Source organism: Xenopus laevis, chromosome 1S (assembly GCF_017654675.1).
Source record: "Xenopus laevis strain J_2021 chromosome 1S, Xenopus_laevis_v10.1, whole genome shotgun sequence".
In the NCBI taxonomy this organism is placed as follows: Eukaryota; Metazoa; Chordata; class Amphibia; order Anura; family Pipidae; genus Xenopus; species Xenopus laevis.
This window is the reverse complement of record NC_054372.1, coordinates 198,498,688-198,514,586: the sequence shown is the minus strand read 5'-3', so window position 1 is coordinate 198,514,586 and position 15,899 is coordinate 198,498,688. Positions and strand designations below refer to the sequence as shown.

At 41.1% G+C, this 15,899-nt stretch overlaps 1 protein-coding gene across 1 annotated transcript in view; it reads right to left on the bottom strand.

Moving 5' to 3' along the window:
* Positions 1-4,457: 4,457 nt before the first annotated feature.
* ube2r2 (ubiquitin coniugating enzyme 3b) overlaps positions 4,458-15,899 on the bottom strand; it is a 40,979-nt gene continuing 29,537 nt past the window's right edge. The window contains exons 3-5 of the mRNA XM_041580678.1: positions 14,333-14,430; positions 9,423-9,557; positions 4,458-5,762 (exon numbers count right to left, since the gene is read on the bottom strand). Coding sequence (XP_041436612.1) covers positions 5,543-5,762; positions 9,423-9,557; positions 14,333-14,430 — 453 coding nt within the window. The 3' untranslated portion in view covers positions 4,458-5,542. The remainder of the gene's footprint in view (positions 5,763-9,422; positions 9,558-14,332; positions 14,431-15,899) is intronic.

Here is a 15,899-nt window from a genome sequence, read left to right as displayed (position 1 = left end):
AAATCCCGATTTATAGGTTAGATTAACCCATCCTCATCAATAACTCAGGTATGAGTAGAAGGATAATAGTAACAAGTACACTAGCCTGTGGCACAACACATTACAGCTAATAAAATGCTGAGAGATGAACCTCAATATGACTGTGTGACCGGTATCTATAGGATCAGTGCAGCATTCAGAGCCCCATTCTCTCAGCATCACCCGATCAGCCTCCATGTTATTATTAATGCAAGTCCTGCCTGGGCCTGTGAAGCAATGATTCTGCAGATCTGAGCACAGTCTGAGCCTGGAGTGGAATAATCATGTTCTCCTGTCTGTCTTCTTCTCAGTATCAGACATTCAACTGCTACAGAAACATGAACAAGCACATTAATGTAGTACATCTATATCTCCTTTAGCAACCTTTCCAGGGCAACTGAACAACCTCATTATCTCATGAAGTACAAAAAATATTCAAAATTGTGGAAACTTGTGTGAGTGGGATCTCTCTGTACAGACTATGAGCAAACTTAGGGGACTGTTCCTGCTGAATTGTGCTTAGTACAGGGGAATACCTATGCTGCCATAGTTTTATGGGATCTCTCTGTACAGACTATGAGCAAACTTAGGGGCTGTTCCTGCTGAATTGTGCTTAGTACAGGGAATACCTATGTGCCATAGTTTTATGGGATCTCTCTGTACAGACTATGAGCAAACTTAGGGACTGTTCCTGCTGAATTGTGCTTAGTACAGGGGAATACCTATGTGCCATAGTTTTATGGGATCTCTCTGTACAGACTATGAGCAAACTTAGGGGACTGTTCCTGCTGAATTGTGCTTAGTACAGGGAATACCTATGTACCATAGTTTTATGGGATCTCTCTGTACAGACTATGAGCAAACTTAGGGACTGTTCCTGCTGAATTGTGCTTAGTACAGGGAATACCTATGCTGCCATAGTTTTATGGGATCTCTCTGTACAGACTATGAGCAAACTTAGGGGACTGTTCCTGCTGAATTGTGCTTAGTACAGGGAATACCTATGTACCATAGTTTTATGGGATCTCTCTGTACAGACTATGAGCAAACTTAGGGACTGTTCCTGCTGAATTGTGCTTAGTACAGAGGAATACCTATGTACCATAGTTTTATGGACCAGTTTTACAGCCAGTTGGACACAATGAGGGGATAGAGGTGTAAGTAAATGTGCAGATTATACTTTGGTTTGGAGACATCCCCTTTACCCACTGAATGTTCCAGATAAAGGGTCCTGCCTTGTGATACAATAATAACCCTGTCTATAAACTGTCCTTGAGCTAAACTTGCCTTTTCCGAATGAATATAAAAGATAAATGTGAGACAAGGATCCCCAGGCTGGTCCTACTAGTGACGCTGGAGTCAATGACAGTAATGAGCCGAGTGTAAGAAATAATTCCTGTACATCCATTAATGTCCCATCAGCTCCACTCAAGCTGCACTCTAGAGACGAGTAATCTGTATAAAGAAATGATTGGATGTGTAACATTTATATACCAGAGCCTCCCTCTGTCAGTATGAGATGTAGTCACAATGGAGATACTGTACCTCCTCTTATTAGTCTGCGGGGGCTACTTACCTGCATCTCCATCACCTGAGCAGCATTAAATGGGTTGTTCACCTTTAAATTCACAGTTAGTATGATGTAGAGTGGGATATTGAGACAATTTGCAATTGGTTTTCATTTTTTTTTATTATTTATAGTTTTTGAGTTATTTAGCTTTTTATTCAGCAGCTCTCCAGTGTCAGCCATCTGGTTGCTAGGGTCCAAATTCCCCTAGCAACCATGCATTGATTTGAATAAGAGACTGGAATATGAATAGGAGAGGCCTGAATAGAAAGATGAGTAATAAAAAGTAGCAATAACAATACATTTGTAGCCTTACAGAGCATTTGTTTTTTTTGTATATGGGGTCAGTGACCCCATTTGAAAGCTGGAAAGAGTCAGAAGAAAAATAAGGCAAATAATTCAAACACTATAAAATATAAATAATGAAGACCAATTGAAAAGTTGCTTAGCATTAGCCATTCTATAACATACTAAAAGTTAACTTAAAGGTGAACCACCCCTTTAAATGGAATATCTGCACAGAGACCCCCAGGACTGCCATTGGTACAATATGATCGACCCCCTCGATGAGGCTACAGGTTGTTCCTCTCTGGGGGCCGCACACTTGTACATAATAATAATAATACTACATATATGTCCCTGTGCCAGGCATTAGTTGGTGAAAATGAGAAAAGTAAAGTGTGAGGAATAATGTACAGGCAGAACTGCAGATACTTCAACTACAGAGATGGTTTTAAACTCTGAAACAGCAGCAAATACCCTGAACCCCCAAAAACACAGAAACCCGCACTCCACCCAGAGCAGCAGCCAATCAGATAGTAGCAGGGAAAGGGGCAGTAGTCAGTGGTGACAGTTTCACAGATACATTTCATGTAAAATAAAAACTTACCATAATCTTTACCCCGAGCCCCACAACTAACAGCCCTGAATATCTGACACATCTCCCTGGGACATTCACACTTACTGAACCTGCACCACAACTGTGTATATGTGTATATGTGTATATATGTGTATATATATGTGTATATATATGTGTATATATATGTGTATATATATATATATATATATATATATATATATATATATATATATATATATATATATATATATATATATATATTATACACAAACGCCATGAATATCTTGTAAATTATATCCTTATAAACGGTGAGTTCTGATGTCATCAGTTATAAACGGTGAGTTCTGATGTCATTTCTCACATGACTCACTGAAATTTGTGTATTATAATAAATAATTCCCCCAGTGGTAAAATATAAGGATATTAGAAGTAACCTCAGAGTTCCATGACCTGTATAAAAACACTCGGCCTTCGGCCTCGTACTTTTATATGGTCATGAAACTCCTCGGTAACTTATAATATCCTTATATTTTACAAGAGGGGGTACTTTATTCACTATATAAATATATATATATATATATATATATATATATATATATATATATATATATATATATATATATATATATATATATATATATACACACAGTATAAACCACTTCAACAGACATTGGCTTCTCTGCATTAGATCCTTTTTGTTCTCCTTATATGAATTCTATAAAAAATGTCATAGGATTATCCCCAGTAGCTCATAACAAGGTTACAGATATTTAGAAACATTGGGGTGTCACCCTGCTATAGTTCCAGGGGTACCCAGGGTACAAATAAACACTCACCCCAAATCTCCCCCTAACTGACCTTCAGACTGGGCCCCCTTAGCTCATAACAAGGTTACAGATATATAGAAACATTGGGGTGTCACCCTGCTATAGTTCCAGGGGTACCCAGGGTACAAATAAGCACTCACCCCAAATCTCCCCATAACTGACCTTCAGACTGGGCCCCCTTAGCTCATAACAAGGTTACAGATATATAGAAACATTGGGGTGTCACCCTGCTATAGTTCCAGGGGTACCCAGGGTACAAATAATCACTCACCCCAAATCTCCCCCTAACTTACCTTCAGACTGGGCCCCTTTAGCTCATAACAAGGTTACAGATATATAGAAACATTGGGGTAACAGTCACCCTGCTATAGTTCCAGGGGTACCCAGGGCACAAATAAGCACTCACCCCAAATCTCCCCCTAACTGACCTTCAGACTGGGCCCCCTTAGCTCATAACAAGGTTACAGATATATAGAAACATTGGGGTGTCACCCTGCTATAGTTCCAGGGGTACCCAGGGTACAAATAAGCTCTCACCCCAAATCTCCCCCTAACTGACCTTCAGACTGGGCCCCCTTAGCGCATAACAAGGTTACAGATATATAGAAACATTAGGGTGTCACCCTGCTATAGTTCCAGGGGTACCCAGGGCACAAATAATCACTCACCCCAAATCTCCCCCTAACTGACCTTCAGACTGGGCCCCCTTAGCTCATAACAAGGTTACAGATATATAGAAACATTGGGGTAACAGTCACCCTGCTATAGTTCCAGGGGTACCCAGGGCACAAATAAACACTCACCCCAAATCTCCCCCTAACTGACCTTCAGACTGGGCCCCCTTAGCTCATAACAAGGTTACAGATATATAGAAACATTGGGGTGTCACCCTGCTATAGTTCCAGGGGTACCCAGGGTACAAATAAGCACTCACCCCAGTTCCTAAATATCACTTTTGCAATATGGCAACCTTATTTCATACTATCACTGCATTGTTTGTGTAAACTGAAGTGTGTACATAAAAAGCTGCACATTAAAAACAAATTAAAACCTAGCAGTTTGCAGACAGTGATGGGGCAACTGTTTGACGGTTTTGGGGTCACTGTGTGATCATAAATACGGCTACTTGCCCTTTAGCGTGATGTAATTGGCTTGGAATACCCTGTCCATCAAACCTGCTCAGCCATTTTGGATTTCACATCTTGCTTTATTTGTCCTTCTGCTTTACAACAGTGAAAGACACCCACAAACAAACATACCACAAGAGCCCTGCAACTGCAGTAATACCCTTTTTTTTTTTTTTTGCAGCCATGGGTGCTAGAATGCAAAAAAACATTAAAAGAAACAACAAAAAGAAAAGAAAAAAACAAATCTAGAGAAAATTAAAAACAAGGAGAGAAACAGAAAGGAAACACATTAGCTAAGCCATGACCTCTTGCACAAAAATATCTGTACACTTTTGTTTTGTTGTGTTTTTCAGTTGTGAAGATGTAGCAATAAAGTGTGTTGTGCCGCATACCACAATACCCCTGTTGTCTCTCCAGCTTATTTGTAGCTTCTCTACATTTCACCGACACAGACAGAAAGCCATTCACGCTGACAGCAGTAGTAATAAGGGCCCCCGGCTGGCCCTGACGCGTTTCACAACTGGGGATGGGGGTGCCATGTTGGAGGCTCTGCACAGGTAGAGGCCTTGAAGGATCTCCTGAGGTAAATGTAAAAAGGTACAAGTGTGATTGCTGGAACCTTGGCAATATTGCATCATGGTTACATCTTACGTTTGCTCAGTCGCTTCTCTGCATCAATTCCAAAATGAAAGTCGCCTTCCCTCAACGGATAAAGAAACCAGCAAAGAGGGGGCACCGGGGTGACCGCAGTCTCCTTCACAAGTACAATCAAAACCAAGTTGTTTTGTTTGCCTTTCAACAGATTATGAAGGTATAAGGACCAATAGGAAAACAAAATAGTTTTGTGTTACAGCATAGAGGAATTGCAGAGATTCCGTGCCGCTTTCCCATCCATTGTCCGTAAAACAAACGCAGTCCATGCGTCTCTCGCTGCAGGATGCAAAAGGCAAGTTGGTCTTTGAGAAGAGAGAGCGACGGTTTGATTGATTTCTTGACTCCCGCCAGTTGAGATGTGCTCCATTTCCGGCCTGAGTTAGCAGGGGTAGAAGGAGCAGCAGGAGGAAGCCGAGGAGTGGAGAGAGGAGGAGAGCAGGGAGGTGGAAAGGATCAGGCTGTGGGAAAAACAAAGGGAATCAAGAGCAGGTCAGGACTCTTCATTCCCAGAGTCGTCGTCATCATAACAATCCGCATCCTCCTCCTCTTCGTCTTCATCGTCTATGTCATCGTCATACAAGTCGTCATAAAGTAAGTCAGAACTGTTGTCACTAGAAGGCACTTTGGTTTTGATGCAGTACTCCGCCAGCGTGGTGGGGACCTTCACTCCGTCCTTTTCTGCCTCCGCTTTTGTGGCCGAAACTTGTTTCCTAGAAAGAAATAATCAGAAACAATATTGTTTATTTGTACGGGAAGAGATGGTGCTTCCAACTTGTGTGAGCGCTACTGGAATAAATACAATAAAACAGCAGGACCTACTATACTCACAGTTCAGCCCAGTCCCAGGTGCAAATGCACAAAGGCAAAAACCAAGAATTCCTCCAAAAAACAGATAAGGCAGCAAGTAAAAAAAAAAACGACAAAAAGTTTATTAGGACATACAAGCTTCATTCATTGGTTGAAGCTTGTATGTAAATTAGCTCTTGAATAGGTCATTTGTTTGTACTGATTGTGATTGGTTGATATATGTGGTGTGTTTGATTGGTCACACTCCCTATAAAAACATTGTACAGGGATGTGCCATTTAGGGTCAGTCCACACCAGCAGATTCAGGGAGATTAGTTGCCCCAGCGACAAATCGCCTCTTCTTTGGGGCGACAATCTCCCCGAACTGCCTTCCCCCTGCCCTCCTCCGGCTAAAATTAAAATCGCCTGCGACAATGCACACACGACGCTTTGTCTGAAGTTTCTTCCTGAGGCAACTTTGGAAAACAAAGTGCCGCATGTGCATTGCCACAGGCGATTTTCATTTTAGCCGGAGGAGGGCAGGGGGAAGGCAGTTCGGGGAGAAGAGGCGATTTGTCGCTGGGGCAACTAATCTCCCCGAATCTGCTTGTGTGGACTGATCCGTAGCCAAGCACGAAACCCTTTAGGCCATTTCTTAATAAACCTCCTAATAAACTTTTTGTATTTCTTTTACTTGCTGCTTTATCAATTTTTTGGAGGAACTCACATTCTTGGCTTTGCAAACAGAAACGTGCGGTTAGTTGTGACACAGTCAATGACCTGTCCTGTTTATGTAGGTCTGGCTTGTCACACAATAAATGATTATTCCATTACTAGAATGCTTGCGGTTCCTTTGATGGTGCAGTTTCCGTTTGTAACAGTAGTGGGCGCTCCTGTTCTACAAAGTTTTTTTTTCAAACACACAAGGCCCAATGGTACGATCCTGCAGTGCAAGCGACCAGCATTTTGCCCCCGGTGCATCTCTAGTCTGAACCCCCCCTGTGAGAGTTCAGACTAGGGATGCAGCGAATCCAAATTCAGTTTAGCATGTGGCCCAATCAAAGCTATTTTCAGCAAGGCTCATCCAAATCCAAGAGCCTGGGCCAACGGAATGCAGGGTTTGGTGCATCCCTAGTTTAGATGCAGAATACAGAAATGTTTGTTAAAGTTACAAACTGTGCGTGTGCAAACTTTGAAGGGCAGCTCGGAGTAGGAGGAATAAGATTAGATTCATTGGGGGGTGTTTAAAAATGGCATCACCCCCGTTTGAGGTTTTCTTGTCCTTTAAACAATGCTGATGCTAATTGCACTGGTTTCTGTGCTGCCATGTAGTAATTATGTGTATTAATTACTAATCAGCCTTATATTGTGACATTTCTATTCTATGTGTACTGTATATTGTGAGTGGCTCCCTAAGCTCAGTAAGTGACAGCAGCACAGAGCATGTGCAGTGAATCAGCAGAAAAGAAGATGGGGAGCTACTGGGGCATCTTTGGAGACACAGATCTTTACTGCTAAAGGGTTGTGGTTGCCTTGGGCTGGTACAGAAGCACAAAAGCTTCACTGCCTGATTTGCGTTTTGAAAAAGCTCCGTCGGGTGTACATACACATAAACTGCACTACCACTGAAACTAGGGATGCACCGAATCCAAGATTTGGTTCGGAACGGTATTCGGCCGAATCTTTCAAGAGGAATTCAGGCTTCGGCAAAATCCAAAATAGTGGATTCGGTGCATCCTTAATTAAAACTAATGGAAAAGGCACTATGGGAATTCACACAGAGCAATTGAAAGCCGAGATCTGCCTTGGGACGTTAGTATTGGTGTTTTTTCAGCAGAAACGTCGATACGTCAAAAACGTCAATCTGCAAGTTTGAAAACACACTTTACGTAAATACGCAGCGTATTTTAAATATGGCGTCCAAATTCTCACCAGATAAATGACGCATATACGTTTTTACGGCGTATCAGGTAAATTACGTAATTCCATTGCGTATTGACAATCATTCCGGCTCCATTTTGCATGTAAATAACTTTTCTATTGTCAGCCAGTGGAATTATGGGGAATGAGAACAATGAGAAGTGCATGTTGGGAAAAGAAACCTACGTGCTGAAAAATGCATGTTGACGGTCTCGTTTGCTTTCAGTGGCGTATTTACGCCTGACTGAGCTATTTTACGTAATGTAAAAACTAGGGGTGCACCGAATCCAGGATTCACCCTTTTTCATCAGGATTCAGATTCCGCCAAATCCTTCTGCCGGGCCAAACGAAAATCCTAATTTGCATAAGCAAATTAGGGACGTGGAGGGAAATTGCGTGACTTTTTGTCACAAAACAAGGAAGTAAAAAAACGTTTTCCCTTTCCCACCCCTAATTTGCTTAAGCAAATTAGGATTCGGATTGGTATTCGCCCGAATCTTTCACGAACGATTCAGGGGTTTGACAGAATCCAATAGTGGATCCGGTGCATCCCTAACTAAAACTAATGCTAAACGCACTATGGCAATTCACACAGGGCACTTGAGAGCCGCGTTTTTCAGCAGAAACGTCAATACGTCAAGAAACTACTAACTCAATAGACTCTATGGGATCTGCACGTTTGAAAACACACTTTACGTTAATACGAGATAAATGACACATATACGTTTTTAAGGCGTATTAGGCCGGTGACGTAATTCCGTTGCGTATTAATGATCATTCCTGCTCCATTTTGCATGGAAATAACTTTTCTATTGTCAGCCAGCGGAATTATGGGGAATGAGAACGACGAGAAGTGCATGTTGGGAAAAGAATCCTACGTGCTGAAAAACGCATGTTGACGGTCGCGTGTGGTTTCAGTGGGTTACGCCCGAATGAGCTTTTTTTAAAAATGCAATGTAAAAAACTAGGGATGCACCGAATCCAGGATTCAGCCTTTATCAGTAGGATTTGGATTCGGCTGAATCTTTCTGTCCGGCCAAACCAAATTCTAATTTGCATATGCAAATTAGGGGCGGGGAGGGAAATTGTGTGACTTTTTGTCACCAAACAAGGAAGTAAAACATGTTTTCCTTTTCCCACCCTAATTTGCATATGCAAATTAGGATTTGGTTCGGTATTCTGCCTAATCTTTCTCGAAGGATTTGGGGGTTGGGTCGAATCCAAAATAGTGGATTCAGTGCATCCCTAGTAAAAACGCCACGTCTGGCCTTGCCCTAAGAGGAGGGATCAGACCCCTTGATATTGTTGATATTGTTGATGTTGAATTGCTTATCCTGGGATGTATGTTTTCAGCTAATGCCAATGGAATGAGATATAAAATAAAGAGGAATAACTGTCCATTGGCTAAAGACTAAACAACTCATCCTGCCCTTCATTCTTATAATCAAACGGATTCATTACAAATGTACTGCTTGTACAAAGCTGCCCCACACATGAGCTCTATAGGAAACCCTGTTTGTAGTTAGTGGCCATTCCCATGTCCTGACACTTTGAAGAAAAGAGAAGCAAAATCTGCAGGCAAAGTGCCAGCTCTGCGTATTAAACAAAACAAAACACCAATTACACCTCGGCTACAAATATATTAACCAGAAGAACTCACTCACCTGATAATTTCTGCATATTCTTTGTCCTTTCCTTTACTGTCCCTCCATTTTCTAAACATAACCGAGGCATCGACATTGGCCGGGGAGAATGTGTTTGGTTCATTGAGCAGTGAAATGACACTTAGTAATATAGTCCTGCAACAGAAGCAAATGTGGAGGTTATTACTGGAGGCGTAAAATAAGTGAATGTAAAACTGATGAGGGGGTTATTCTAAGCACTTTTGTCATTTACATTCATTATTTATATTGTTTTTATTCCAAGATATTAAGGGATACATGTACTGTTAATATGAATGAATTTTGTTACAACAGCGCCACCTGCTGGTCAGTTTCCCACCAGTCTGACCAGCAAGTAGTCAAGGAAGTTGTCAGGAGAAAGAAAGAGGCTGATGTTCTTCTGCTTAGGAAAGATGTGAGAAAGGTTTCTCATTTTATTCCTAAGCAGAAGAACATCAGCCTCTTTCTTTCTCCTGACAACTTCCTTGACTACTTGCTGGTCAGACTGGTGGGAAACTGACCAGCAGGTGGCGCTGTTGTAACACAATTCATTCATATTAACAGTACATGTATCCCTTAATATCTTGGAATAAAAAACTAAATATAGGGGGTAGGGTTTTTCTATTAAGGGTTTTTTTTTTTCAAAGTCTCTCTTGGTAACTTTACACTGCCCCCCATTTACACCCCCATATACCCTGAAACTATGCCAACACAGATTTCCGGATATCATCCAGTACCTAAATAAGGTTGAATCAATGGAAGTGATTCAACCCCCTGGTAAATCTAGTTACAGATTTATTACCTCTGGCTGACACACATGCAGTACCAATGTTCCTTGTCAATTTCTATACAGTACAAACAAAATGTAACAAAATAACTGCCTTTTGCACAAATCCTGCATGTAGAGATACATGATGTCTGGTGAGTTTAATAGAGTGACCTCTAATCCATCTTCTAGGCAAAAGGAGCCCCCCTATAAGATATATTGGATGTAACTGTCAGTGAATATCTGACACCCAACTGCTGCATGAAGAGAGAATGAAGAGAAACAGATGCTGAGAGAGGAATAGTGAATATAAACTTGATTATTTCAGAAACAATGCAGAATATTTAATTGATTGTATTTAGAAAGTTTCTTATTTCAGTATGAGGAAGCTTATATTACATTTTCATGAAAGTTCCCCTTTAAGCTAGTTTTTGCATGTCGGAGCCTCCGTGACAGCTATTTAGCAATACAGGCAAAGCTTTCTGTTCAGGGATTTATAGCAGTGAATGGAACAAATGGCAGGAGTCGGCTCAGACTCACTTAAAAGAGAATTTAAACCTTTAGCAAAAAAAAAAAACCCTACTCCCCCACCCCACGTAGACCCCCCTCCCTCCTCCCCCCAGCCTAACTGCCGCCCTGGAGAAATGCCCCTAACTTTTTACTTACCCCTCAGTGCAAATTTAGGCATCGGAGTTCACCGCAGCCATCTTCTGGGTCTTTGGTAATCTGAGACTGAGACTGGCAAATTAACCAGAAATGTACCAATTTGCGACAACTGCGCATGCGCCAAAATGGACGGGAATCGTAGAATCGCCGGAAGAAGACACAAAGAGCCCGAAGATGGCTGTGGTGTAATCTCTCAATCAGAAATAACAAAAAATTATACAATTGTAGTCTGTCTTTGCGGGAATGATTTCCCTACCCACTCAGGCTCACAGGGTCATGCAGCCCCTCCCTCACCTTGTTCCACTGTGCAGTGATGGATTCTGGGAATTGAAGTCTCTCAATCTGTGCAGCACTACAGAAAACACAGGGACCTCAAGCCTAAGACTCCCATCAATTTACAATGGAAAAAGGTGAGTCAGGGGTTCCATTACACTGTGAGCCTAAGGGATTTTGGAAAAGGGTTTGTCACAGTTTCATGGATTCCTTTCAAGATATAAATCAGGTATGTCTGCATTAAAGGGATTGTCATTCCTGAACCAACAAGTGTATTTAGTTGTAATATTGGTGTGTAGGTGCATCTCAGGTCATTTTGCCTGGTCATGTGATTTCAGAAGAGCCAGCACTTTAGGATGGAACTGCTTTCTGGCAGGCTATTGTTTCTCCTACTCAATGTAACTGAATGTGTCTCAGTGGGACCTGGATTTTACTATTGAGTGTTGTTCTTAGATCTACCAGGCAGCAGTTATCTTGTGTTAGGGAGCTGCTATCTGGTTACCTTCCCATTGTTCTGTTGTTTGGCTGCTGGGGGGGGGGGGTGATTTCACTCCAACTTGCAGTACAGCAGTAAAGAGTGACTGAAGTTTATCAGAGCACAAGTCACATGACTACGGGCAGCTGGGAAACTGACAATATGTCTAGCCCCATGTCAGATTTCAAAATTAAATGTAAAAAAACAATGTTTGCTCTTTTGAGAAACAGATTTCGGTGCAGAATTCTGCTGGAGCAAGCAACTTTTCAATTGGCCTTAATTATTTATTCTTTATCGTTTTTTTTAATTATTTGCTATCTTCTTCTGATTCTTTCAAGCTTTCAAATGAGGGTCACTGACCCCATCTAAAAACAAATACTCTGTAAGGCTACACATTTATTGTTACTTTGTATTACTCATCTTTCTATTCAGACCTCTCCTATTCATATTCCAGTCTCTTATTTAAATCAATTCATGATTGCTAGGGGAATATGGACCCTAGCAACCAGACGGCTGAAACTGAAAACTGGAGAGCGGCTGAATAAAAAGCTAAATAACTCGAAGAACCACAAATAATAAAAAATAAAAACAAATTGCAAATTATCTCAGAATATCCCTCTACATCAGTTATCTCAAAGGTGAACAACCCCTTAAATTTTCTATTTTTAACCCATGAAACAATACTGGCAGTTGTATTCTGTAAAAGTGGCCATACTGTATCTGTGCTGGGCCAGGAGATGCAGGGTTAATACAACATGCAGCTTTAGCCTCCAGTACAATGATGCTTTGCAACTCTTTATCCCGGTGGGATTTTTCAGCTCTGCTGACAATGGATAGAAAAAGATCTTACCTTCCCATTTAAGCACAACTCAGTGTAGTGCAACTTTAATAACCCAACAGGATAGTGAGAATTATATGCAGAATGGTCTCGCATTGGAGTTGCAATTGTATATGTGAATTAACCCATGGTTGACTGGCCTAGCAGCTGCAAAAAAGTGCTGTGGGGCTGTTAGTACTGGGAGAATTCCGACAGTAAAGTTACACTCATCCAGCCTGACTCTCTATGAAATTGTGCAGGTAAGTACTACTATAGTTTATATAAACAAGCTGCTGTGTAGCCATGGGGGCAACCATTCAAGCACAGGATACACAGTAGATAACAGATAAGTACTACTATAGTTTATATAAACAAGCTGCTGTGTAGCCATGGGGGCAGCCATTCAAGCACAGGATACACAGTAGATAACAGATAAGTACTACTATAGTTTATATAAATAAGCTGCTGTGTAGCCATGGGGGCAACCATTCAAGCACAGGATACACAGTAGATAACAGATAAGTACTACTATAGTTTATATAAACAAGCTGCTGTATAGCCATGGGGCAGCCATTCAAGCACAGGATACACAGTAGATAACAGATAAGTACTACTATAGTTTATATAAACAAGCTGCTGTGTAGCCAGGGGGGCAGCCATTCAAGCACAGGATACACAGTAGATAACAGATAAGTACTACTATAGTTAATATAAACAAGCTGCTGTGTAGCCATGGGGGCAGCCATTCAAGCACAGGATACACAGTAGATAACAGATAAGTACTACTATAGTTTATATAAACAAGCTGCTGTGTAGCCATGGGGGCAGCCATTCAAGCACAGGATACACAGTAGATAACAGATAAGTACTACTATAGTTTATATAAACAAGCTGCTGTATAGCCATGGGGCAGCCATTCAAGCACAGGATACACAGTAGATAACAGATAAGTACTACTATAGTTTATATAAACAAGCTGCTGTGTAGCCATGGGGGCAGCCATTCAAGCACAGGATACACAGTAGATAACAGATAAGTACTACTATAGTTTATATAAACAAGCTGCTGTGTAGCCACGGGGGCAGCCATTCAAGCACAGGATACACAGTAGATAACAGATAAGTACTACTATAGTTTATATAAACAAGCTGCTGTGTAGCCACGGGGGCAGCCATTCAAGCACAGGATACACAGTAGATAACAGATAAGTACTACTATAGTTTATATAAAAAGGGCAATACTATATTAAATTTATATTACTTTAAAACACTCATTTTTTAATGGTACTGTTCCTTCAATTTCTTTGCTGTGTTTGGGGTCCAGATAGCTAGCCACTTTGTTGATGGTATAACCTTTCCTGGGCCCGCCCCTTTCTGACATCATCTCTGACATCAGCTAAGGGGACAGGTCAGGCTCAGGTCTTCAAGTCCCCTTTTAACCTTGGGGTGCACCTTATTATCTCACACAAAGAGCAGGAGACAGAGCTCCTTCAATAAGAATATTTGTAGATGTGGTTGAAACTGCAGAAATGCTTAATGTTTAAATTACTGGGTTAAATTAGCTCGTTAGATGCTGTGGATTGATGTAAATTATCACTGTATTGCCCTTTCCTAATCACACCAATAACCACCCTCCTGAATGGTTTACTCCCTGTGACTGGTCACATGACTGTACATTCCTTGTCCAACTGCTCACACTCAGTAGAGCAGGTCAGGAATTGAAGGTGTCTGCCAACCTGACTGTGAGTTGTTGTTATAGGTATGGGGTTGTAGGGTCGTTCTGCAATGTCTCTTTGGGGAGATGGAAAGGGTGCTTGTGCAGGGGTTAATATGTGGCTTCCATTTTCAAGTGTGGAAGTTAAATATATAATTTAACAGGTCAATTAGCAAGCGGAACTGTCACACACACAGCTGTACCTGACATTCTGCGTGGGATTCCATCTTTCTGACGGTAACTCTCCGCTCTGAGGATCATCTACTGGGGGGTGAAGGATTGAAATGCAGACATCACCATTCTGGAGGGGCAGAGAGAGAAAGGAAATTCCAGTAAGTGCACATGAAGTTCTGTATCTTACCTGAATGCTGTCTGTATATGTCCAGTTCAACTTGCAGTACAGCAGTAAAGAGAGACTGACGTTTATCAGAGCACAAGTCACATGACTGGGGGCAGCTGGGAAACGGACAATATGTCTAGCCCCATGTCTGATTTCAAAATTAAATATAAAAAAAATCTGATCTTTTGAGAAACTGATTTCGGTGCAAATTCTGCTATTAACTGATGTATTTTGAAAAAAATTTTTTTTTTCCCATGACAGTATCCCTTTAATATCACGAAAGATGGCTTTATTTTCCCCTCTGCATTTTTTATTTTGAGGCTTTTGAATTATTTAGATGTAGCTGTCCCTGTTGGAATTTCAGCAGTTGGTTGCTAGTGTACAATTTACCCTAGTAACTAGGGATGCACCGAATCCAGGATTTGGTTCGGGATTCGGCCTTTTTCAGCAGGATTCGGCCGAATCCTTGTCCCTGGCTGAACCAAATCAGAATTATGACTTGCATATGTAAATTATTGGCAGGTAGGGAAATCACGTGACTTTTCGGCACAAAATAATTTTTCCACTTTTTCCTTTCCTGCCCTTAATTTGCATGTGTAAATTAGGATATGGATTCAGTTCGGTATTCGGCCGAATCTTTCAAGAAGGATTCTGGATTGAGATCCTGGAAAATTAATAGATGAGGCCTAAAAAGAAAGATAAGGAATATAAAGTAACAATAATAATATTGTACAATTGTAGTCTCACAGAGCAATAGATTTGTGGGTGCTGAGGTCAAGGACCCCCTCAATTTGAAAGTTTCCCAAATGATAGAAACTGAAATTATAATTAACTTCCCAATAGGCATATGTTTTTATTTAGGGGGTTTGGCTAAATAAAGGCATTTCCTACACAAACAATAAAATAAATCAACCCTCCAACCTACAGCAGCTGCAAATGAAAGCAGAATTTGTCTGGCTGGTAGTTTCTCTGCACTGCTGGTTCTGACTCTGCAAACAATGTAGTAGAAACTAGCTGAGTTACAGGCCTGGAAGAGAAGAGACGTCTGCTACATTGTTTCAAGAGTGAGAACCAAAGAACAAAAAAGAATAAACCAAAAAAAGGACAGCAATTACATCTGGACATATCTTCAACGGGATTGGTCACCTTTAACGGTTAGTATGATGTAGAGAGGGATTTTCTGAGACATAGGGCCATTGGTTTTAATTTTTTATTATTTGTGTTTTTTGAGTTATTTAGCTTTTTATTCAGCAGCTCTCCAGTTTGCAATTTCAGCCATTTGGTTGCTAGGGTCCTAATTCCCCTAGCAACCATGCATTGCTTTGAATAAGAGACTGGAATCTGAACAAACCGGATTAGAATGAGGAGTAATAAAAAGAAGCAATAATAATACATTTGTAGCCTTAGGGCAGAAGCACAGGTGGAGATTC